Source organism: Anopheles darlingi, chromosome X (assembly GCF_943734745.1).
Source record: "Anopheles darlingi chromosome X, idAnoDarlMG_H_01, whole genome shotgun sequence".
NCBI lineage: Eukaryota > Metazoa > Arthropoda > Insecta > Diptera > Culicidae > Anopheles > Anopheles darlingi.
The window spans coordinates 9491529-9514828 of record NC_064873.1 but is presented as its reverse complement, the minus strand read 5'-3'; the positions used below and the strand labels follow the sequence as shown (position 1 = coordinate 9514828).

The window sequence follows — 23300 nt, the reverse complement described above, 5'->3', positions numbered from 1 at the left end:
GGACGTGTCATGAACGTAGTTTTGAATAACTCTTCCCCGAAAATAGATCTAAATATTCCTGATAAGTTGTAGTTTAATATGCCATTCACCTGATAACATTAAGTTGAATGGTTCCTTCACTAAAAATCCGACGACGGAGCCGACGCGATCACCCGCGTCGCTGGAACGAGTCCGGTTCAACCGCCATAAACCTCAGCATAAAGCCAACGCCGTCAAAGCGCGACGATCTTCGGTAGAACAGGCGCACCTCGTTGGTTTTAAGGACGTAGCTACCCGGATAGTTATCGTCACAGAATACGATCGAGTGATCCATCCCGAGCGCACCATCTTCCATCTCTATATACTCTGTCACCTTCAGGTAATCGGTAGTGCAGCTCGAATCGCTACCCAACTCAAACACCTCGAAGCTCAACGCGACAACGAGATTATCCGGCACGGTCACCCGCCACCAGCAGTTCACCGGGGTCCGGTTGTTGCTGGCGGGATAGAACGGACTGGTCAGGACGCCACCGTAGTTGTACAGTACACCGCCACAGCCCGGGCCCCAGTTGTTGGCAACGTACGTGGTGTCCAGCAGCAGTGACGCGGCGTTGTCCGCGTCCGGTAACACAAAACGGAGCGCCTGTCCGGTGGCAAAGATCGGATTCGGTGTTACCGCACCACAGTACACCGCCAGCAGGTGTTCGGCCCGTTCGCTCGTTCCATTATACACCCGCACACCTGCATTCTTCGCACACTCGTGCGCAACTGCTTGCTCCAGCTTGAAGCGGTTAAAGTAGACCGCGACCGTATAGTTCTCCGGCACCTCGATCGTGATCGTGCACGGTCGTTGGCCGCGCACCGGTACCGTCGTCCGCATGATTCGACCCTGCAGGCCGGTGTAGTGCTGGTCACAGGCGCCAGACTGTCGAACGCTGAGCACCGCCGAGCCACTCGCCTTCGACGATTCGCGCTGCAACTCCACAAACACCTCGTTGGTGAGTGAGTGGTAGGGACTGGGTACGTAACTACCGCCGCAGTACTTGTGATAGGCCGTTGGATAGCTGATACCCTGCGGGGAAAATAATGATCATCATCGGTCGGTCATTCGCACTCGGTCAGCGTCGCACTTACGTGGGAAAAGCGTGGAAAGCTAGTATTGCGCCCATGGTAGACCAACGTTTCGCCCAGTCCTTCGTAGATGATGGGTTGATGCTGGAAACATTCGGGTCATGTTTGGTTGTGTGTGTGTGTGTTGGTTGGTTGGTTGGTACCGCACCGTTGGGGAACTTACCGTGGAATCCCGTATGCCAATGTAGTTGATGCAACCGTCGGCATCCTCACCGTTACTAGTGAGATCGAACTTGAGGAACTGCAGCTCAATCTGGTGATCTGGTGCGGCACGGAACACCCACAGGCACCGCTGAATGCTCGCCGGATGGTCGGTGTTAGCCGGTGGTGCCGACACGATGACCTCACCGCTCGACGTTAGGTCATGCTCGAGGGAACCGCACAGCGACGGCTTCATGGTGATCGTTGCCTCCAGTCGCATATCCCGTAGCGCCGAATCGGTGACGTACCGTAGGTGTAACCAGGGTCCGGAGCTGGCTTGTGCCGATGGTACCCGTGTACCGCAGTATCGCCCTAGAAGCGGTGCCAGCGCACTAAGCCCATCGTGCAGCTCGACGTAGTCGTCCGAGCAGCTCGCGGTGCCGTTCCGTGTCGTGTTGAGCTGGAAGTGCTCGAACGTGACCAGCACCGTGTAACCGGTCGGTGCCTCGAAGGTGTAGTGACAATCCTGCACCTCGCCGCCACCCTCGACCCTCAGCTCGTAGCGTGGCGAACGGTCATCGAGCGTTATCGAACGGTCACAATCGGGACCGTACAGGATGAGGGCGACCAGGGGCGGGACCGACTTCGATGACTTCGACGAGGACTTCCTGTTTTGCTGCTGCTGCTGCTGCGGTCCCATCCGGAAGGAGATGATACCGTGGCTTCCGCTGATCGGTACTGCCGGTGCGTGGCCGGTCAGGTTGCCGCACAGTACCGCCAACCGGTTCGACCGAGTCAGCTCTAGCCCACGGTACACCTCGATCGCATCCTCCCGGCAGTCGGTGGAGTGCCGTAAGTCGAGCCGCTCGAACCGTACCGTCACCTTCCGGCCCGGCGGTATCGCTAGGTACCAGCGGCAGTGCAGTGGCGAACCGGCCCGGTGCGACATTCCCTCCGGTAGCGGTCCACTGACGGGGCTCTGGATGCGCTGGCTACCGGTGACGTTGCCACCGCACGAGCCAAGATGAAACTCGAACACGAAACCGGGTCCCTCCCGGGAACGATCGCTTCGGAAGACGACTCGTGCCCGATCGAGAGCCCGGAACGTGGACATCGGACCGACCGCACCACAGTAGGTACCGGCCGTCTGCCAGGCGTTCGGATCGGGTGACTGCTCATCGCGCCGGTAGAGCGTCAGGTTGTCGGTGGACTGACAGGATTGGACCGGTGAGATTGCCGCCAGCTGAAAGCTCCCGAAGCTCAGCTCGATGTGCCGGTCGGTGCCGTTCGATGCGACGATCGTATACGAACAGTGTTGGTTCGGGCTGTACGGTTCCGGAAAGTTGGGGCTCACGATCAGCTGCGGTTCTTCCTCGGCGTAGAACACACCTGGTGGTGGATGAATAGGTTAGATCGTCCATAAAGGTGATTGAGGATTTACAGAAGCTTGGAAACATGTTAGCGAAAGCGCGAAGAAGCGAAAAATTGTGAAATTTCAATTGAATGGTTCATAAAAATGGGGGACCACCTTTCACGAACTTTTGACGGAACGATAGTGCGTTCACCTTTTTGCCTATTGAGCAAACTTTTTACTACTGTGTCCAAAAAGTAAGGTGACACGGTGTGCAAATTGCCCGCGTAAATGGATATCTTTAATTTTGTATTTTTTATAGGTTGTCAGCTGACTGTTATTGACAAGCATGGCAAATTTCACGTCAAAATTTCTACAAGTATATGAGATACGTATTTTTTTGTGAACTGCTAAAAGTGCATTCTTTGTTTTTCTTCATGTCGCAAATTTTTAAGCCAAGAATTTGCAATAAAAATATTCTTTCTGTTGCGGTTATACCAATGCGAATGGTACAGAATGCCTTTAATGACGATGCTTCGTCAAAAAAAATATTTACAGTTGGTGGAAAGACTTCCAGGAGGGTCGGGAACATTTTGAAGAGGAAAAACGCTCTAGACGACCACTAACGACAATCGATGCAGTTCACGTCCAAAAAATCAAAGATTTGGTGTTGGAAAACTGTCGATTAACAACAAGAGACTTTACTGATGATATTGGCATAGCAAACATATCCGCTAATTACATTTGGATGGATGTTTTTCATCTCAAGCGCGTCAGCGCTCGATCACGATAATGCACCATTCTCACACTTCGTTGGTTTTTTCTGTGACTTTTTTGCCAAAATTTTCACCAATATCGTTCCAGCAAAACCGTATACGCCTGATTTGGTTACATTTGGCTTCTGGCTATTAGACGAGCCCAAAATTTCGTTCCGGGGACAAAAAAAAATCGGTTTAGAAGAAAAATTAGGGAACTTTCAAAATACATCCAATGTCACCTTATTTTTTAGACACAGTAGTATGTCTCCTTTTTTCAAGTTATTTCTAACCACACCAAATGCCACCCCCCCTTTTGTCTGAGCAATGACGGGAATGACGCTTCTCTGTGAACCTTTATCTGTAGCCTGTTCATAAACATCACCTCGTGAACGGATCAAAGCGTGAAAGCGAAACGTTATCCCTTACCTCCACAGTTGACATCCCAGCGGATGGTGAACCCATCGGATTCGGTGGCGTTGTCCGTACGGAAGACGACCTTGAGTGTCGGGCCGGTCGAATTGAACACGCCCGGTACCGGAGTCTTGCCGCAGACGCGCCCCAAACTAATCCACTCGCCCCGCACTGGCTGATCGAACAGCTCCAGGTAGTCCTTGGTGCAGTCCGGGCTCTTCTCGATGCTGAACCGTTCGACGAAGCTGACACCGATCTGCTGACCGAGCTGGGTCTGCAGCAACCAGACGCACTCGACGTTCGGTGGATACGTCGTCGTTCGGTTGCTGGCGCCCGACATCATCGGTGCACCGAACGTTGGTGTACCGCTGTGTAGGGTACCGCCGCAACCGAACGGTTTACCGCCGAGCTGCAGCTCAAACGAACCGGCCGTCGGTCCGGCCGCATGGTACTCGACGTACAGCTCGTGCCGGTGCGTCGCGATCGTACGCTCGACGATCGGGGCATCCTTGCAGTACCGCCCGATCCGTGGGCTCGTCGGTAGCGGTCCATTGTAGAGCACGAGGTACTCCTCGGCACAGGGCAACCGTAGGTCGAAGCGCACTACCCGGATCTCCACCAGTGTACCGACCGGATAGAGCACCTGCCAGCCACACCGGTGCTCGCCGGTGCTCGAGCTGCTACTGTGGCTGATGTTGGTCGGTGCGCCGCCACCCCGTGCGCCGGCATACCGACCGCCACACTCGTGCACCCGATAATCCATCTTGAAACCCAACCGTTCGCCCTCCACCCGTCCGCGCATTAGCGTGATGGCCGTATCGGCGAACGGTGAAAGGATTACCTGCTTCCTGCTGCTACTGCTGCACAGCTTCCTGAGCAGGCTCTTCCCACTGGCGCCGACGATCTCGATGCAGCTCGCCCCGTCAAACGGTCCCTTCACCACCACCTCCCGGAAGCTTAACGCCAGCGTGCCACGGTCGCCGGGTGACCCGAGCGTCCGGTCGGTACGACCGTACGAGCACACCAGCGTACTGGCGTTGGCCGGTGTTTCGATGGTACCTCCCGGGCCGTTCAGGTTACCGACGCACACCGTCGCCTCGTCGCTGCTGAACCGTACCTTAAAGATACCCCGCCCGATGATGTCACGCAGCGTGAAGTAGCGTATCGACAGCTCGTTCGAGCTGGTATAGATCGGTGCCGGGAGTCCGCCGTCCGATGCCGGTATGCCGTACGGTATGCGCACATAGTCTCTATTTCGCTTGGACATCGTAAAACCATCGTAGAACAACACCAGCCGATGGTCTTCGGTGCGTGCGAGCGTTGGATCGAGATCGAGAAACTCGATCTTCACTCGCCGACCGACCGGCACCGTGATCTCCCATACGCAGTGCTTCTGGGGGGCCAGCTGGGTGTCGTAACCGGGGTTGGCCACCACACCGGACGGTGCCTCGATCCGATGGACGCAATTGTTCGGTTTCGTCCGGTAGGTTAGCCGGAATCCTCGGTACTCCGTGGCGCTGTGGTTCGATTGTAGCGTTCGAAACGAAACCAACACATGGGCGGTCGGGCTTTCGATCGGTGCCGGTGGTACGGTCGTACCACAGAACGTTCCCAACGGTAGCTGGACACTGCCGTTGGTACCCCACATAATGCCGTACAATCGGACACTGTCCGTGTCGGTGCAACCACGCTGGTGGTGCGCTGGGTTCCCGGGTAGATGCAAATCGGTAAAAGTGAGCTGAAGGGGCGCCAGTGTCGGTGGGTTAATGTTGTACTCACACACGGCCGGTGCCGGATAGGCACCGGGCAGGGGATAGTGTGCGGAGGTAATGGTACCACGCGCGCTGTAGCTCGATCGGCCACAGTTGACCAACGAGACGCGAAACTGCAGCGGTTTGGGTTGGCGATCGTCCGGCTGCCGCTCGACGAAGTACCGCAGCCGCATCCCGTCCGTGGTCGAGTAGAGGGTACGCGCGGCCGCAGGGAACGAGTGGCACGTGTTGAGCAGTTCCGGTCCACGGTCGGTCGGCCCATCCAGTACCTGCAGGTACCGGTGGTCACACTCCTGCCGATAGAGAAACGAGTCGACATCGAGAAGGTCAAGCCGAGCCAGGTGACCGGCGGCCACCATTATCTTCCAGACACAGTCAAGGAAGGGTGGCGGTGCCGATGGGTAGTTGGGTGTCTGGAGTGTGGTGGTGTTGTAGTGTCGGTCGAGCCAGACGGTATCGCCACACTCGAGCGATAGCTCGCGGTACAGCAGGCGGAACTCGACCTTTCTCGAGCCATCTTCCGGAGCGCCCGGTAGTTGGTACTGGACAAAGGCACGGTTGCCGGTGGTGTGCAGGAGACCGGGGCTCAACTTCTCGGTACCTCCACCGTACACACCGATCACTGGTGCACGCTCGTCGATACCGTTCCGGATCGTCACCGTACCCTCGCTGAGGGTAAGCTGCTCGAACTCGATCTGGCGACCGGCACGTACGCTCACATTCCAGCTGCACCCGCCCAGTGCCCAGGGCGTGCCAGATGCACGATTCTGGTCCTCCGGCTCAAGCTCGATCACACCATTCGGGGCGGTCAGGTAGCTGCCACAGGCGAGCTGCACCGTCGCCGCGAACCCGGTCCGATTGTGGTAGTAGTCGGTACGGAAGCTCAACCGTAGGTGCGGTTTGCCCGCAAACGTATCCTGTGCGGTGGTCTCGCTACCCTCCCGGTTCTCCCCGTACCGACAGATGCGCCCAAACGGTTGCCACTGGGCGAGATCGCTGGAGCTCGCCACCTCGACGTAATCCGCCAGACATTCGCTCGTTTCCTCCAGATCGACGACCACTAGCCGCAGCACGGGATGGTAGGAGGCGATGGCCGACTGCATGATCCAGCTACAGGCCAGATCGGGCGCGTAACCGTACGGGAACCCGGGTGACGTCACGTTGTACGCGATGCCAACGGCATCGAGCGAGATCAGCCGCTGGTGACCGTTGTCGCAGGCCGTGCTGGTCGGTTGTTGCGATACCGCCACCAACACCCGTTGCTGCCAGTGTAGGGAAAAGTTGGAAGGCCCCCGGGCGTGCCTGTGATCGAGCTCGAGGTACACGACGTTCGTGCTGGAGGTGAGGGGCTCCGGTTTCACGTAGCCACAGGCGGTCAGCAGTACCGGTGCCTCGTCATCGTATCCGTCGTAAATCTGTGGAAAAGGGGAACAAACAGACAGATTTGGTACTAATACAAATATCTACGAGGGTCAATCAAATATAAACGAGACTTTTCGTCCTATGGTCACAAAAATGAAGATAGAACGTTCTCGCTTTTTTAGTTGTTGGATTGGATTGCCTGGAGTATGAAAAGCGTCTTGGATCGCCTCTTTGACACTCTCAGTGTCCACAGTAATAATTTTGCTGCATGAGGTACCTTCGTCATTTGCGCAATATATTATAATCAAGTTTTTGGCCGTAGAAGGCATAAAACTAATCGAAATCTTGAGGAGATCGACTGCATACTTCCAGGAAGAGCCACTGTCGCGAGGCAGAGTCGTAATCGTGGTCGAAACATTGGATAGAGAAACATTGGAACACCCTAGTTACAGTCCTGACCTGCTTCCCTGTAACTTTCAGGTGTTTATCTCTCTCAAGGAAATTTTGGGAGACAAAAGATTCTACAATGATACTGAGGATGAAACCTCATTTACGCAAATGGCTGCAAACACGACCAACAACTTTCTTCGAGAAATATATTAAAAAGCTGCCTATTTGCTGGGAAAATGTGTTTCGGAATCAGGAGATTATTTAGAAAAATAAAAAAATGCCTTTTATGCGTTTAAACTAAAAATTAATTTGCTAAAACTAAAGCCTCGTTTGTAATTGATTCACCCTCGTACATCCCTATTGACAAGTAAGCAAAAAACATAAGGTATGCAATGTGGCCACTTAATTTTTAATGTTAAGGGGAGATGGGGGGGGGGGAGGGGGAACCGTATTTGATTTTCTTTTTTTTCAAATTTAGTTTTTTGCATTTCTCTTTGAATGCTTATCCCTTCATGAGTATTGTGTGAACCTTTTTGGGTCAATCGAAGACAGCTGACAAAGGTATTGAATTTTGAAAATTCGCCTTTTCCAAAAACCTACGTTTGCAAAGTAGATAGCATAGAAACTATAATCTGTGCATTACTTGCCAGTGTAGTCCCGTCGAGTTTTTATAAAAATTGTCTATACTTTTTTTTGATAATTATGTAAAACTGGTTTTTTTTTGAGACAATATTGAAAAAAGCATCACCTTTTGAATTTCATAAGTCAGCCATGAATGCCATGCACGTATTTTTACATAAATCTTCCCCAAAATAGAACCAAATATTCTCGAAAAGTTGACGTTTAATATGATATTCATTTGGAAAAAATTAGGTTGAATGGTTTCTGTACAAAAAATCTCCAAAAAAAGAGTACTTTTTGACTCGAATCAACTATAGGAAGCATAAGGAGCCACTTTGTAAGGCGGATCTCGGCGGAAAGAGGCTGCTTAAGGGGCCACATTGCATACCCTCTGGCAATCTATATTTCAACCGATTTGGTAGGTTGCTATGCTTTAATAAGTGGTTTTTTTTAATTTAGGGGTTGATAGGGGACAAGATTAAATCGATTTATCATCCTTTTTAGTTTCTAGAAGGGAAGAGAGGGAAGGAGGGGGGCTAGGGAAGTAAGGGATGTACTAGGAACGTGATAACTCTCTCTCTCACTCCTTTTGGCATGGTTATGGATCCTCGAAAAATGGCGCCTAAAAATTAAAGTTTACCCCTAAAAATACACTCACCCGAAGGGATCCATCACACAAGTCCGGCAGATCGCTGCTGTGATCGATGGCAAACTGGTTGAAACTGATTGCCACCCCCGAACCTTCCGGGACCGAGACGCGCCAGCCGACGCTTCTCGGCGCGTAGTAGCTCCTGGGGTACAGTGGTGAGGTTATCGTACCGTCCGAACCATCCAACTCGGTCAGTGACTCTATATCCAAAAGGACAAAGGACAAAGGAAAGATAAGCAAGAAAAATCCCCCGAACGCTTCTGGTGGTGTGTGTGCGTGTGTGTTTGCGTACCGTATGCGTAGTGCGCCAGGAAGCCATTGGCAACGGTTGGACCACTGGAGCGGAACTTGATCCACAAGCCGCCGACGGCGCTCAGGTTGCCCTCCGGTTGAACGGTGCCACAGAAATCCCCCAACAGTCGGCCACTGACGTCCGATTCGCGCACCTCCAGATAATCGCCATTGCAGCCCTCGGTCGGGACGATGTCGAGCTGGCGGATCTCGAGCCGGATCCTGTTCCCGGGTGATGCCCGCACCATCCACACGCACTCCACGTTAGCTGGATAGGAGCGCGGATAGTTGGGTGAAGCGAACAGACCCGTCAGTGCGTCCAGCCGTCCGCCACATGCTGGGCGAGCGAGAGCGAGAACCAACAACAAAAAAAAAAAAAAGCCGAGTGTTACCGAGTGTACGAGTGCACGAAAAGTAGCGGCCATTACCATTCTCCAGCGTGGTGTAGCTGAACTCCAGGAACAGATTGTTTAGCTCAGTCAGTGAGGCGTCACCGGAGCGGATCCGTACGGTTAAGGCGTTACCACTGCTGACGATGGCGGCCGGTACATGATAACCGCAGCCCGTATAGCGTACCGCGCCACTGGTGGACGCATCACCGTCCAGCACCTCCATGGAGACGTTGCAGCGCGAATCCGCGGTCTCGTGATCGCCGATGCTCACGTGGACGAAGGATAGCGTGATGCGTTCCGTTTCCTCCGGTGCCGTCAGCACCCAGCTGCACTCCCTTGTTGCGACCAGCATGTGCGCTGTGTCGAGCTTTACGGTGCCCGGTCGTTTGGCCACGATCTGGGCACCACAGTTCTGTCACAGGGGCGGCAAGGTAAAGCAAAAGATGAATGGCGTATGGGGTAATAAGTGGTAATGGAAAAAAACGCAAATAACTAGACCTCTACTGAATTGCATAAATTTAAGTGTTAAATGCTTCAGCTATCTTGGTTTAAGGTGTGTTAGTAGTGTTTGTGATACCCCCCAACAAATATGAACCCTTAAATTTGTACAACTTAAATAGAGATGTAGATATTGGTTCCAAGCTCAATTCCCTACCGTAACGTAGCTCGCCCGAAAGCCTTTGTAGCTGTACAGTTCGTTCGAGCGGAACGTTACCAGCAGTCCGTGCTGGATGGAGGAAACGCTGGTGGTGGAGGTCGAGCCGGTACCGCAGGTCACCAGCAGCAGGTGTTCGCTCTCCGGTACAATACCGTCGTACACCATGACCGCATCGTTCGTGCAGTTATCCGACGGTTCCAGTACGAGGTCCTCGAACGTAAGCTGGAGCGTGTGCGAGAGCTCCGTGAGGATGAGCCACTCGCAGGTGACATTCACCGGGTAGGGTGCAGGATAGTTGGGTGAGGTGATGACACCACGGTGCAGTATGTAGGTACCACCGCACGCTATATGAGGAGAGAGAGAGAGAGGGTTTAAAGTAGAATGTAAACAATGGAACAGTTAATATTTGACCACTAATTCAGAATCATTGCCGCGCACCTAGCCGCGTTACTTTGCATTTCTGTTGACTGTGTTTTTAATCATAGTAATCTGTTTATTTCGTGGTAAAAGCTTGGACAAAATTGATGCACGCCTTTTAAAAGTTAGCGCCGATGGAATGCGAAGGGCGAAATGAAAATGTCTGCATGTCCGGGCACTACATTTGACTTTGCCAATTATAGAAGGAATGATTTGGGAAGGGTTTGGTTTATTTACGGAGATAAATTTGCCCGTAAGATGATGATTTGGCATCGGATCGGAAATTGTTGCCAAATGAAATCAAATGTTTTCACCAACGTTTGGAGAAACGTTCATTCGAAATTTATGAAAAAAATGAGAGACAACAGAAACGTGTTTTGTCCTTCATTTGTCCGCCAATGATCCTGTGTAAGTTTGGCATGATTTAGATACCAGGTCTAGACGAAGGTATGGCGTTAAATTTTGATATATTCAAATATATCGATTTCATAGGGGAAAACTAACTAATCAACCAAAATGTCTGGATTTTCGTTCCATCCATTTCTCTTCGACAATAGTCAATAGGAAACGAAAAAATCACTAACTTGATATAAAACTATATCCAAAAAGGTATATAAACCAACTGAAATGAAGGTGGCGTGCAGCAAGAGGGCAAATGAAGTGACCTACTGTACAGTGCAGCAAATTTGGGGGGATGTTAACAGTTTAATACATTAAGTAGTGAAAATGATATAAAAAGTTAAGGAATAATTTCCTAATTTCCCAATCATTCCCAATTTCATCATCATCATTTCATTTTCATTCATTAGCACTTTTCCTAAAAGGCAATAGCAAAAAAATGCCTACAAAATGACACCTTTCTTATCTTTATACGTTAATTTTTGGCACCGAGATAGGGGGCCCTTTTCTGTGCGGCCAAATATTAACTGTTTGCTCATGCTGTAGTAACCGAGGTGTACCGGTTGGTCCTACCTTCTTCTGCACTTACCTGCCGATTCTGCAATGTACCTTGCCCGGAAGCCACGGGACGCGACCGGGCTCTCACTGGACCAGAACTTGACGTACAGCTGGTGCCCGGTGCTGACGACCTGCAGCGGTGCCTCCGTCCGCTCGTGACAGATCGTCGTGATGAGCTGGCGGAAGGCGGCATCGTTCGCAACCATCACCCCATCCGATCGGCAACCGGCATCCCCCAGCAGTCGCAGCTCCTCGAAGGACAGCATGATCCGGTAGCCCGGTTCGGTCGCGATCTCCCACACACACTCGGTATCCCTTGGGTAGGAGTGCGGATAGCCGGGTGAGTGGAATTCCTGCGCATACCGTGGATTCCGGTGGTTGTCCAGCAGTCCACCGCATCCCTCGATGCTCCACTCGAGCCGGAAACCGAAGCGCTCGCCGGTGCTGACGGTGGAGCTGTTGCTGCTGCTGCTGGCCGAGTGAAACAGCACCTCGATCGTGTTGCCCAAACTAACGAACGTACGTGGTGGTGCGGTGCAATACCGACGCGTAACCGGCATCGGATCCACCGGCGAGGATGATGATGGCTCTCGCTGGCGTACCTCCAGGTAGTCGTACGGACAGTGCTGACTCTCGGTGCTGCCGGTTGCTTCGCTGTACAGTGACTCGATGGCAAAGAACGGAAACTCGAGCCGGATCCGGTTACCGCGCGGTACCACGAACGACCACTGGCAGTCCAGACCGGACGGGTAGCGATCGGGGAAGTTCGGTGACTCCAGCACACCCCGGTGGCGACCGGTGGTGATATTGTTTTGCCGGCAAACGAGACCATAATCGAGCCGGAAACCACCCTCACCCTGGTACGTGTCGGTCGATTGCAGCCGTAGGTACGCATGGTTTGTGGTCGTCGTCGTCGTGTAGACCAACGCGGGTGCCACCGGGCGTCCACAGAACCGACCTATCCGGTGACCGCCGGCATCTTCCCCATCGTACACGTCCAGGTAGTCGTGCCGGCACCGGTCACCGTCCTCTCCCAGGTGCAGACTGGTGAGCGTGATTCGTACGGTTGAACCCTGGCTAACGATGATTCGCCAGCTGCAGCTCCCATTGTGGCCGTACGCGAATGGATAGTTGGGTGAGATGATCGTACCGTACGGGGCGGTCAGTATCCCGCCACAGCCGGTCGTCGAAGCGTCCCACTCGAGCTCGAAACCCCGCTCGCTACCCGTACCGTCGGAGTAGAAGTGCAGGTAGAGCTGGTGGCCGGACGAGATCGTACCGTTGAACTCCTCGCCCCGCCGGTCACCACAGTAGGTCCCGATCAGTGGTGACTGGTCGGTGCCACCGTTCCGTATCGTGAGCCCATCAAACCAACAGGCACGATCCTGCTGCTCCAGTGAGAACGTCCGCACCAGCAGCCGGATCTGTAGCCCCATCGGTACCTCGATCGTCCACACGCAATTCCGGTTTGGGGCGTAGGCATTAGGCCAACCGGGCGACTGTATGATACCGTTCGTGCTGGAGTACGAACCACCGCAAGCTAATACAGGAGCACATTCGTGTGAAAGAATTTAGTATTTTTTTGTTTGTTTTCTAACCTGAAATAAATATAAAATGTGTTGATGCTCAAGAACCTGACAAAAATATTTCATCCAAATTTTTCATCCGGCAAAAGGGCTACCAATAATTGGGAGCGTTGGAAATGTTAGTACAAACCTTGCGCGCAAAAGAAACGAGCAAGAAAAAATAAACCCCCAATCCAACACCAAAAGTGCTGCAAAAGTGTTGCTCAGATGAGGAAGTGCATTTTTAAAGCAACGCCTCTCAAAATTTGTTACTGCCACGGATGGTATTATTTAGCAAATTTTCGTTAAATAACGACCAACTTGGGAAACGTTTTAGTTCCGTAAGGCGCATAGGGTTAAAAATTAACGTTCGATAGTTTCGTTACAGAATGGTGCCTGCTCAGAATGATACGGTAAAAAATGAGCTTGCATTTATCCGTAATCCATAATAAGACTGACGGACTTGTGCAGTAAATTTGGTCGTTATTTTGGGGCAACAAACCACGTGCACATGGCATTAAAATGTAATGTGCAATTGTTCAATTTTGGACACCGATTTTAAGGGGCAAAATCATCGCTTTTCATTTGAATGGTTTTTGTACAAAAAAAAAAAAGACACAGTGATTGTTTTAAAAAAGCTTAAAGCATCCACTAAATTGCGTATGAAAAGATGCTCGATGCTCGGGCTACCCGGCAAATGGTGTACAGAAGAGGTGTTGAAGAAGATTTCGAAAACCAATCGACTCGGCATCGACTTTGATAATGTAAGGTTTTTTGGTGAAAGAGAGAGAGAGAGAGAGAGGGAGAAACAAAATAGTATATGCAGCACTTACACTGGTTCACCTCGATGAAGGAGAACTCGAAGGCGAAACTGTCCTTCGCCGCTACCATCGTGGGTTCCGTGACGAAGCGTATCGTGAGTAGCTCGGTCGCGCTGGTCATCGTCGGTGGCCGCTGGGAACCACAGTACCGTCCGACCAGCCCGTTGCTGGTCGAGGACCGAGCCAAACCGTCATCGTACACCGCCACGTACTGGTGCTGGCAGCCGGCACTCACATCCACCAGCTCGAAGCTGTTCCACCGGAGCAGTATCGTGTGGCCAACGGGTGCCGCCAGGATCCACACGCACAAACCCTTCCACGCCGGTTGATAGTGGACGCCGGTCGTCTCGGCGATCGCTGGCGAGTGGATGACGGTGTCGGCGCGCGTCAGCACACCACCGCAGCCGACCTCGAGGAAGCGGAACCGCGCCTTGAAACCACGCGCCGACGCCGAGCGGCGGCCATAGAAGACCAGCCGCAACCGCAGTACATTACCGCTGGACCGTATCTGTTTTGGCATCGAGCGCCGGCATCCCCCGCCAAGGAGGTGCCCCCCGGACTGGGGCAACCCATCGCGCAGCTCAACGTAACCGAACGAACAGTCTCCGGTGTCACCCTCGCCCAGATCCAGGTCGGCGAAGTCGAACGTTACTATTTGACCGAGCGGAGCGTGGATCAGGTAGTCACACTGCAGCTGCGCCGGATAGAGCCGTGGGTAGCCCGGTGAGAACAGGGGCAGGTCCGAGTTGGTGAACGTACCGCCACACTTCATCGCGTACGACACACGGAATCCGGACCGGGTTCGGTGGTGAAACCTGACCAGCAGCACATTGGTCGTGGAGGTGACACTAGCCGGTGGTGGCTGACCATCGCAGAAGCGTCCGAGGCTCGGATCCGTCGCGCTGCTTCCATCGTACAGCTCCACCTGCCCCCGGCTCGACGAGCATTGGCCGTCCGGCTCGAGGAGCACGCTGGGAAAGCGGATCTCGACGCGGGTCCCGACCGGTAGACTGATCCGATACTCACAGACCCGGTGCTGGTCGTCGTCGTCGGTTTGTGCGGTGGTGACCTGTCGTGAGCTGTCGATGGTACCTACCAGCTGCGTCAGGATGCCCCCACAGTCCGCTTGGACCACAGTATACCGTATACTGAAGCTCACGTCGTGATTGGGGGCGTCGCTGTGAAAGTAGAGCGTGGCCCCGCTACCGGCCGTTGTCAGCGACGTTGCACTGGAATGTGATACGGTTTGGCCGCAGTAGTTCGCCAGCACCGTACCCTTGTCCTCATCGATCCCTTCGGTAAGCCGCACGAAGTGTCGGTCGCAATCGGCATCTGGCATCAGTAGCCGGACGAAGGTAAACTGTAGCCGACGGCCCGGTTCCGCCTGTAGCTGCCATTTGCAGGCCCAGTGTCCCGGGATGGTCTCCTGGCGGTGTCGGTCATCCGGGTCTGGCCACTGTAGTGTGCCGTGATCCTGAACCGTCATCCTACCGCCACACACCGGTTCAACGCTCTCCCAGTGCAGCTGGAAGCCAATGTATGGGCTAACGATTTGCGAATGGTACCAGATGTACAGCGTGCTGGAGGTGGATGTGAGGTGACCGTCGCCGTTCGGCAGCTCGCTACCACAGTACCGACCAATCGTCGGTGCTGCCGCCGAGTGTCCATCGTGGATCTGCAACCACTCGTTCCTGCACCCTCCACCGACCATCTCAAACTCGCTGAAGGTGACATGCAAGGTAAACGTTTCGTTGGTTCTGATCAACCAGGCGCACCGGATGGGTCGGGCGGGTGCCATTTCTTCTCCGATTAGATCCGGATAGTGGAGGTCGCCAGCGAGCTGATACCGTTCGCCATCGCATGCCTGCACCGGCGTCTGACAGTGGAGACCGGTGTAGCCGGGCGGACAGCGGCATACCAGCCGGTGGCGATTGTGCTGGTGGCCCCATCGGTCACAGGTGCCACCATTCTGGCAGGGGTTCGAGTCACAGGGCGAAGAGACGGTAGCGCAGTGCGGTGGGTCCGTTCCGGCTGGACAAAGGCAGCGGTAGCTCGTTTCGTTCGTCACCATGCACGTGCCGCCATTCTGGGAAAACCAAAAACAAAACAGAGTAGTGCATGATCGAGCGTGCGCCTTCATCAGTAGTTCTAGTAGGCGCAAGATCCCTCTTTTTTACCTGGCAGGGTGCACTAGCGCAGCCGGTTGGCTCGGGGGCACAGCCTAAGCTACCGTAACCGGATCCGGTGTAGCCTGGCAAGCAGACGCAACCCGGCACAGTGCCACTGTCAACGCAGCGTGCCATCGGATGGCACTGGCCGGGAATACAGTGGGGTAGGGCTTGGGCTACGCACGTTCTACCATCACCTGCATAGCCCGCCGGGCAGCTACCACAGCGAAAAGAACCCTACAACAACAATGAAACACAAATCAAATATTAACAATCGAAATCGGAATTCCCCCGGACATGGACTCATGTAGTACACGTTACCCTGGTGTTGATGCAGGCCACCGAAGGGGCCGTGCTGCAGCCGCCATTGTCAGTGACGCACTCATCGATGTCGGTACAGTAGAACCCAGTGCCGGTATAGCCGGCCGGGCACGGACCGCAGGTGAACGAACCCGGCAAATTGATGCAATGTACCGGTTCGGCATCCTGCCAGCAGTGGGCTCCCGGACCGTCACCACACTCATCCACATCTACCGTACAGGCCGGTGTCAGCCCGTTCGTCTTCCAGCCCGGTTCGCACGCACACCGATAGGCACCGTCCCGCGACTGTACGCAAATACCATTACCGCACAGTTCGGCCCCGGCCATCGCACAGTCCTGCGTGCGTGCTACGCAATGGATACCGCGCCAACCGTCGGCACAGAGACAGGAGTATCCACCCGGTCGGTTCTGGCACGTAGCACCGTTCTGGCAGCCGAGCTCGGTACCGGCGAGCTGGGCACACTCGTTTACGTCCTTCGCACACGTTCGGCCCTGCCAGCCGCTTCGGCACAGGCACTGGAAGGAGTTGTACAAGCGGATACAGGTGCCACCGTTCTGGCATGGTCCGCTGGCACAGTGATCGGTTCGTATGCGCTCCTTCAGGGCCCCCAGCCACACTTCGACTACCATTACGTCCCGTGTAAGCGTGCCAATGCGTTGAACCATCCGCGTTGCGTTGTGTGCCGTTGAGCTGCCGAAGGAACAATGAAATGCACAAATTGTTTACCCGGTCGGTCGGTCGGTCGTACCGGTGCCTCCAGCTCCACCAGCACTCCAGCCCTCTACCACAGCCACTTACTCCAGCTCCAGGTCCGCCAATCGCGCGAGCAGCCCAAACGGACCAGTGATGTAGGTGGTCAGCAGTTGCAGCTGTTCCTGGTGCTTCACCATCTCACCATTGTCGGGAGGCGACGATCGAGGGCTTTCGGTTGGTGACATTTTCGCGATCGTTTGCAGCATCTGGTGTAGATTGTGACTTCCAACGTTTACGTATCCAGCTCCTTGCATCGAAAACGTTATGTTTTTGCCCATCGCCGGCTCAAAGATAATGTGACCGTTGGATGCGTAGATTTTGGCTCTGTAAGGTGCAAAGAGAGAAAGAAGGAGAGAGAGAAAGAGAGAGAGAGAGAGAGAAAGAGAGAGAGAGAGAGAGAGAGAGGGAAAAGCTATGAAAAGTGTTCTAGCAATGATTATATTACACTAAGCTAGCAAGGTTGATGTTGCCGCACATATTATAGAAGAGAATTAATGCTGAGCTACTTTTGGAGTTCCGTCCAAATGCGACGATACGTATCGGCACCACTTACTGCTCTTCCAGTCCGGCGGTCACGTGTTCGAGCGGGTGGACGACCAACAGGAGCAGGAGTGTGAGCCACATTTTGGCATCAAGCGACCCAAAATGCGCTCCCTAGCATTCTTTTTGCCACCGGTTACTCTTCTCCCGCTACTACACGTCCAGCTCATCCGTTTCCCAACACTTAACACTCAACGCGCACCAACTAAGCTAAGCATATGGCCGAGGTTCCTTTTTATAGCACCCCTCTGGATCGGCTGGGCAAATGGGTTGATAGTAGACCTATCAGCAGCAGCATGAAACCGATACTCACCCAACGGGAGGAGGCGGATCGGCAAATGGATCATTTACATGCCACCGCGCTGGTCGTCATAACTGACGCACATCTTCCAGTCTAGCCAAAGGATTCTAAGAAAAATTGGCCGCCCCACATGAGCCGTCGCATTTTACAGCAGTTTCCGGGGGAGGGAGGAAGGTAAACACTATGTGCAACGAGTGGTGCGATAGCGAAAGATCATTTTGCGTTCGGAGTAATCCTAATAGGTTTCCAGTCAATCTTCGGGCGGTCCCCATCGCCAGATTCTTTCGACAGAAAACCGCTTGTTTCCTCCCGTATGACAAAAAGCGCACAAGATGGCTGGTTAATATTAAAACCGCATGTTTTCTGCGGCTGCGGCTACCAAGCTGCACCGGTTAAACATTAAGCCGGCCACACATAGGATGCGGCTCTTGCGACAGAGGTGGCAGCTGCGGTCGTGCACATTTACACCGCCGCCTCATTAGGCAAGACTACAGTGTTGATCAAGATTTGTTTCTTGTTAAGAGATTATGCCATCGCTTCTTTAGCAACGGCACGGACTTAAAACAACAATAATAGAAGTATTTCCTGCAGTAAAGTATCGTCAGGGCAGTCGAATGAGTAATTTTTTTTTGCGTAAAAATACTTGTTGTTTTTTTAAATGTTTATCTATATTTTAGGATATTGCGTTACTCAGTTTGATCAATCATCGTTGAAATAATATGTAACAGGCAAAGACATGTTTATAAAGCCGCTAGAGAAAGTTTCGCACATATCATGAGTGCAAATGCAACCAATATATCGGAGTGGAATCGATCACTTAACTAGACTTAATAGCCACGTACAGCTAATTCGAAGGCACCTTTTGTTGAATGGTAATGGTTTAAGTTTAGAATTTAATCCATTCTCATAGCGTACGGAGCACCCTGGGGTGGTTGATTTTTGCGGAAAACACCGATAAAACGAGTCGGGAGTGCTGGGAAACGGAAATTATTTAAATCATCAACTCAAGCGCGCTTCAAAGTCAACCCGATCTCAATGCATGTCTTGTGCGCTCAAAAGCCCTCGCAGGACGAAAACTATCAACTGCTCTTGGCGCTCGATCCAGGCAAGATTGGCAAGATCGAAACACGCGAAGACGTGGTTTTAACACCGGAGTCCTCGGTGGAAATAGTAAGTCCGGAAACTTCAACAGGCTTTGAGAGGCTTTGGTACGAGATTCTGCGCTCAAAAGCCCTCGCAGGACGAAAACTATCAACTGCTTTTGGCGCTCGATCCAGGCAAGATTGGCAAGATCGAAACACGCGAAGACGTGGTTTTAACACCGGAGTCCTCGGTGGAAATAGTAAGTCCGGAAACTTCAACAGGCTTTGAGAGGCTTTCGTACGAGATTCTGGTAAGAAATTGATTTAGAAATCGCTGGACAGAGTATGTGGTTTCTTTTAATTTATGTTTAATTGTTTAATTTAACTATTTCATGCGTCATCCAATCGCAGCGCGAAAAGCTCCGAACACATCAAAATGAGTGAAGAACTAAATGTCTTAATGCAAGAAATGGACATCGACGAAGACGTATCCATGTACGAAAACCTACAACCGGAAGATGACAACGATCCGCCAATGACGGTGTCCTCTGACGAGGACACTCCGCTTCAGATACCTATAGAGTACGATTCATTTTCGTATGCTCTCTTCCAAAATTCCTTTCCGAATCTTGACGAAAGGATTCGGTCAGAAAACGGTGAGGAAAGTGTTTGGTTCGGCCGTAATCCACCACCAGCGGTAGTACCACCAGCTACAGCAGAGGCAGCACCAGCGGTAGCAACATCAGCTACAGCAGAGGCAGCAGCAGCACCGGCAGCAAGTGTATCTGCTGCTCCGCCACCGGTACCGACGTGCCCAGTATGTTATGACCCGCTGGCGGCAAAGGAACTATCTACGACACAATGTGGCCATGTATTTTGTCATGAGTGCATTACGAGAGAGATTGCGATATCTCAAAAGTGTCCCCTATGCCAGGCAAATTGTAATCGACTTTTTCGAGTTTATGTCGAGTGAGAAATTTGAACGCTTTCTTATTATTATTATTCTTTATTATTAATTTTTTTTGTTAAAAGAGGTTGAGCACAAGAAAGGATTCTAAATCCTTGTACATGCATCGGAAGGCCTTTCCCATTTTCAATTTTTCTATTTTCAATTTTTGTTCATGTTTTTTTTTTGTACCAAAAAGAATTCCAAATCCTTCTGGAAGCCATATGGCAATGAATACTAAATACTACTTCTATTACACTACTAACTCAGTTTGAAATGCAAAAGGGAGCCCGAGATTGCTTCGAAATGTACATTTGAAAGTGCCATTTGAAATATGTAAAACATTTTTGTGATATTGAATAAACATTTATCCTATACTAGCATGACCCAGCGTGCGTCGCTACGCTTTAAAGAGGATGGTTATTTGAAATTAGATGTTTTTTGAGTTGTTGCTTTGTGTGTGATGATTGTTGTTAATATTTGGTGAGGATTTTACATTGGTTACATGAACACCAACCATGGTTCTGAGCTTATTTTTGAATTTCATGGATTGGCCAGCGAGGAGAATTACTAAACTATCAACAGCATTTAATACTTGGCTGAAACGCTTCTGTTTTGTGCGCAAAGGATCGGCAGCTTTGCTGCGTACGGAGTAACGGGGACGATTAGTTTCGAATGCAATACCGTCGCCTTTAGTTGCCCCTCGCTTTGGGGGGGGGGGGGGGGGGGGCTCGAGCTCAGATTTCTTTTCTTTGAGATTTGGGTGCTATGCCTTCGGAAGGGAGTCACCTCGTTTTTAGAAGACTTTTGGCGTCGCAAAGAGTTTAACCGAAAAGAGGAATTTTCTGTTCAGATTGCCCTTTATTCGCAAATATCCTGCCCTTTTACACCCCGGATCGGCCGGTGTCCCTCTTCGGAACATACATCCCATAACGGCTCATTTCTCCCATAACTGTGTTGAGCTCCTAATGCTACCACCTGGAGTTAGGACCTCGCGCAAAAGCCCTCATGGAAATGTTAATGAGGTGTTAGTAATGTGTGTGTGCACATTTTGAATTTTTATACATAATTTTTTTATCTTTGATGAAATTTCGAAAATTCGAATTGTGCATATTGTCCCAGTATGCTTAAACCGGTTTTAGTTAAGCCTTCTAGGATAAAATTCTCATCAATTAAATTAATACGCGCTGTCAACGCTCCCTGGCGCTCAGTATTGCAACTACTGTTCGGTGATTTAGTGCATTTTCAAAAAATCATTAAAAAATAACTGTTTGAGCTAGGGCTATGAAAATTTGAGAGTATTAGTTTTTTTGTATGAAAAATCTAAGAAAAATATCAAATCAAAGGTTAACAGAAAGTTACGGAAAATATTTTTTCTATTTTTTGAATAACTTAAGTAATGGGAATGAAATATAGTTTACATCCGATTCTGATACCTACAGAAGATACACACAAAGTTTGGTTCGAATCGGTTCAGCCGTTTCGGAGGAGTTTGGACACAACAAAATGTGACACGAGATTTTTATATATATAGATTATCCATATATTTATAGACAGCGTGTTATGTATTTTAATTCGTCGTTTTCGTGTGTAGGAACGAAAGAATTGATGGAGGAGCGCCAGTTCTTGAAGGAACGTTCAAGGACGTTGACACTGCACCGCAGCCACAGCCGCACTCGAATACTCTGAGAGTAATCTAAACGATCGCGCAAAATAGTTAATGAAATGGTTGATTTAGATCCCGTTGACTACTGTTGCCAATAGTTGAAGTCATAGCCAATACGTTGCTTGCTTAGTTGCTGCGTGGCGAGTAAAGGTAGAGAACAAGCCAAGTATCTTAGCAGTTGCTTCGTTCGCATTCTCAACGGGGCCCTTGGGAGGTTCATGCAAGTTGGTTTTCTCTGTTACTTATCGAAAATACCCCGGACATCTATAATTCCGCTGGACGATAGATGAACCGTAAAATTATCGCTTATCAATGGGGTGCTGTTGCTGCTACTATTTCTGTGTGCATACACTTTTTTCTAGTACACTTTTATGTGAAGCGAAGCAGAGAGAGAAAAAGAGGATGAGAGAGGATGAGCCCGTGCAGCCCACCGGAGAGGTATCCTGCGATTAGTGGCTCGACGACGGCAACGGACACCAGGTGAACTGTGTATTTATCGACAGTAAAAATATTTTTATTTTATTCAATCTACCCTAGAGGTTGTGAAACATGCTAGCAAAGTGTTCCTCGGTCGGCTGTTCGTTTCCAGCATACCTTGCATTGCGATTGCATTGGCGGAATGTGATGCGAGACGTGATGGCGAGATGCGCGGTTCAGGCCGCGTAAGAAAAGAAAAAGAAAAGCGTAAGGGAAACGGTTGAAGCCAATCTCCCGCGCTTCTCCCGGCTTAGAGAAAGTATTTAGTGCTACAGGTGTTCGGACAAGGGCGGGGTGGCACTAGGTTACCACCGATCGGGAGCCACTCGTCGGAACCATCACAGCAATCACAGACACCATCGTTAACCCAGCCGCTTGGTATCGATCGGTCCCTCCCCCGGCCCGTCCGATGGCGCTTCTGGAAGCGACAGTAAAATCGCCCCTCGACGCACGCATTTGTGCTCGGTTCGTCGCTGCCGTCCTCCGGGCAGTCACAGTAATCGTCGTTCACTCGGTCCCAGCTCAGCTCACGGCCGGTCTGCAAACACCGGAATGAAGCTCGGGACACGGACGCAGGCTCCGTGTAGTGATCCAGATCTCGCAGCCGGATGCCACTGTAAGAACGGAAGGAAATGTGTTCTCGATGTATGGTGGTCGGCGCGCAAGGGAGGGGTGCGATGTCACTTACCGCAGGATCATACGCTCGTGGTTCCCGATCCGTTCGACGTAGGCGTACTGGTGCTGCCCGGTGTCCGAATTACTACTGCCGTGTAGCCCCCCGTTCGCCGCCAACGGTGTTGCTGATGGTGGGCTGCCGCCGTCCGCTCCCAGTTCTGCCGAAGCAACGGGATTATTACTATTTGCGTGGAGCGGGGGCCGCATCTGGGCGGCCAGCAAGGCCGACCCCGATGACCCCGACGACGACAACGACAACGACAACGACGACGACGATGGCAGAAACTGACTGATGTAGACCAGCTGGTAGACGAAGAACAGGATACCCAGTCCGAGCACACCGATCAGCGTGAGCTTGAGCTTCTGCTTGTAGAACGGTTTATAGTATATGTTGTCGCGCTTAACCCACGTTTTGCGCATCCTGCCGAAAGTGGCCGCATCCGGGACTTTGTGGCCGCACAGACGGGTCTACACGAGCAGCGCGGTGAAACGTTTGTTTTGGTTCGATGTGGCTCCACCTGCCCCCGGCTCGACGAGCATTGGCCGTCCGGCTCGAGGAGCACGCTGGGAAAGCGGATCTCGACGCGGGTCCCGACCGGTAGACTGATCCGATACTCACAGACCCGGTGCTGGTCGTCGTCGTCGTCGTCGTCGTCGTCGTCGTCGTCGGTTTGTGCGGTGGTGACCTGTCGTGAGCTGTCGAT

At 51.9% G+C, this 23300-nt stretch overlaps 2 protein-coding genes across 2 annotated transcripts; both read right to left on the bottom strand.

Annotated features, from left to right (window-relative positions):
- Window positions 1-148: 148 nt before the first annotated feature.
- LOC125959406 (cubilin homolog) lies at window positions 149-17533 on the bottom strand. Its single transcript, XM_049692233.1, has 13 exons — window positions 17463-17533; window positions 16955-17233; window positions 16156-16846; window positions 15844-16071; window positions 13679-15752; window positions 11312-12820; window positions 9904-10250; window positions 9285-9660; window positions 8858-9193; window positions 8575-8765; window positions 3787-6958; window positions 1274-2640; window positions 149-1051 (listed from the first exon to the last, which is right to left on the bottom strand). Exons 1-13 carry the CDS (start codon window positions 17531-17533, stop codon window positions 149-151), a joined length of 11544 nt encoding a protein of 3847 aa, XP_049548190.1.
- Window positions 17534-22015: 4482 nt separating this feature from the next.
- LOC125950412 (uncharacterized) lies at window positions 22016-23069 on the bottom strand. The gene has a single exon (XM_049678383.1). The coding sequence runs from the start codon at window positions 23014-23016 to the stop codon at window positions 22606-22608; it is 411 nt and encodes a 136-aa protein (XP_049534340.1). The 5' UTR covers window positions 23017-23069; the 3' UTR covers window positions 22016-22605.
- Window positions 23070-23300: the final 231 nt, after the last annotated feature.

What these genes read in the sequence shown, in the direction of transcription:
- LOC125950412 (XM_049678383.1), bottom strand. Translation starts at nt 23,016, where the DNA reads ATGCGCAAAACGTGGGTTAAGCGCGACAACATATACTATAAACCGTTC.
- LOC125959406 (XM_049692233.1), bottom strand. Translation starts at nt 17,533, where the DNA reads ATGTGGCTCACACTCCTGCTCCTGTTGGTCGTCCACCCGCTCGAACAC. An exon ending in GCGCTAGTGCACCCTGCCAG is followed by an intron (nt 15,753 to 15,843) that starts GTAAAAAAGAGG and finishes TGGTTTTCCCAG; the next exon opens with AATGGCGGCACGTGCATGGT. An exon ending in TTCGGGCGAGCTACGTTACG is followed by an intron (nt 9,661 to 9,903) that starts GTAGGGAATTGA and finishes CCCCTGTGACAG; the next exon opens with AACTGTGGTGCCCAGATCGT.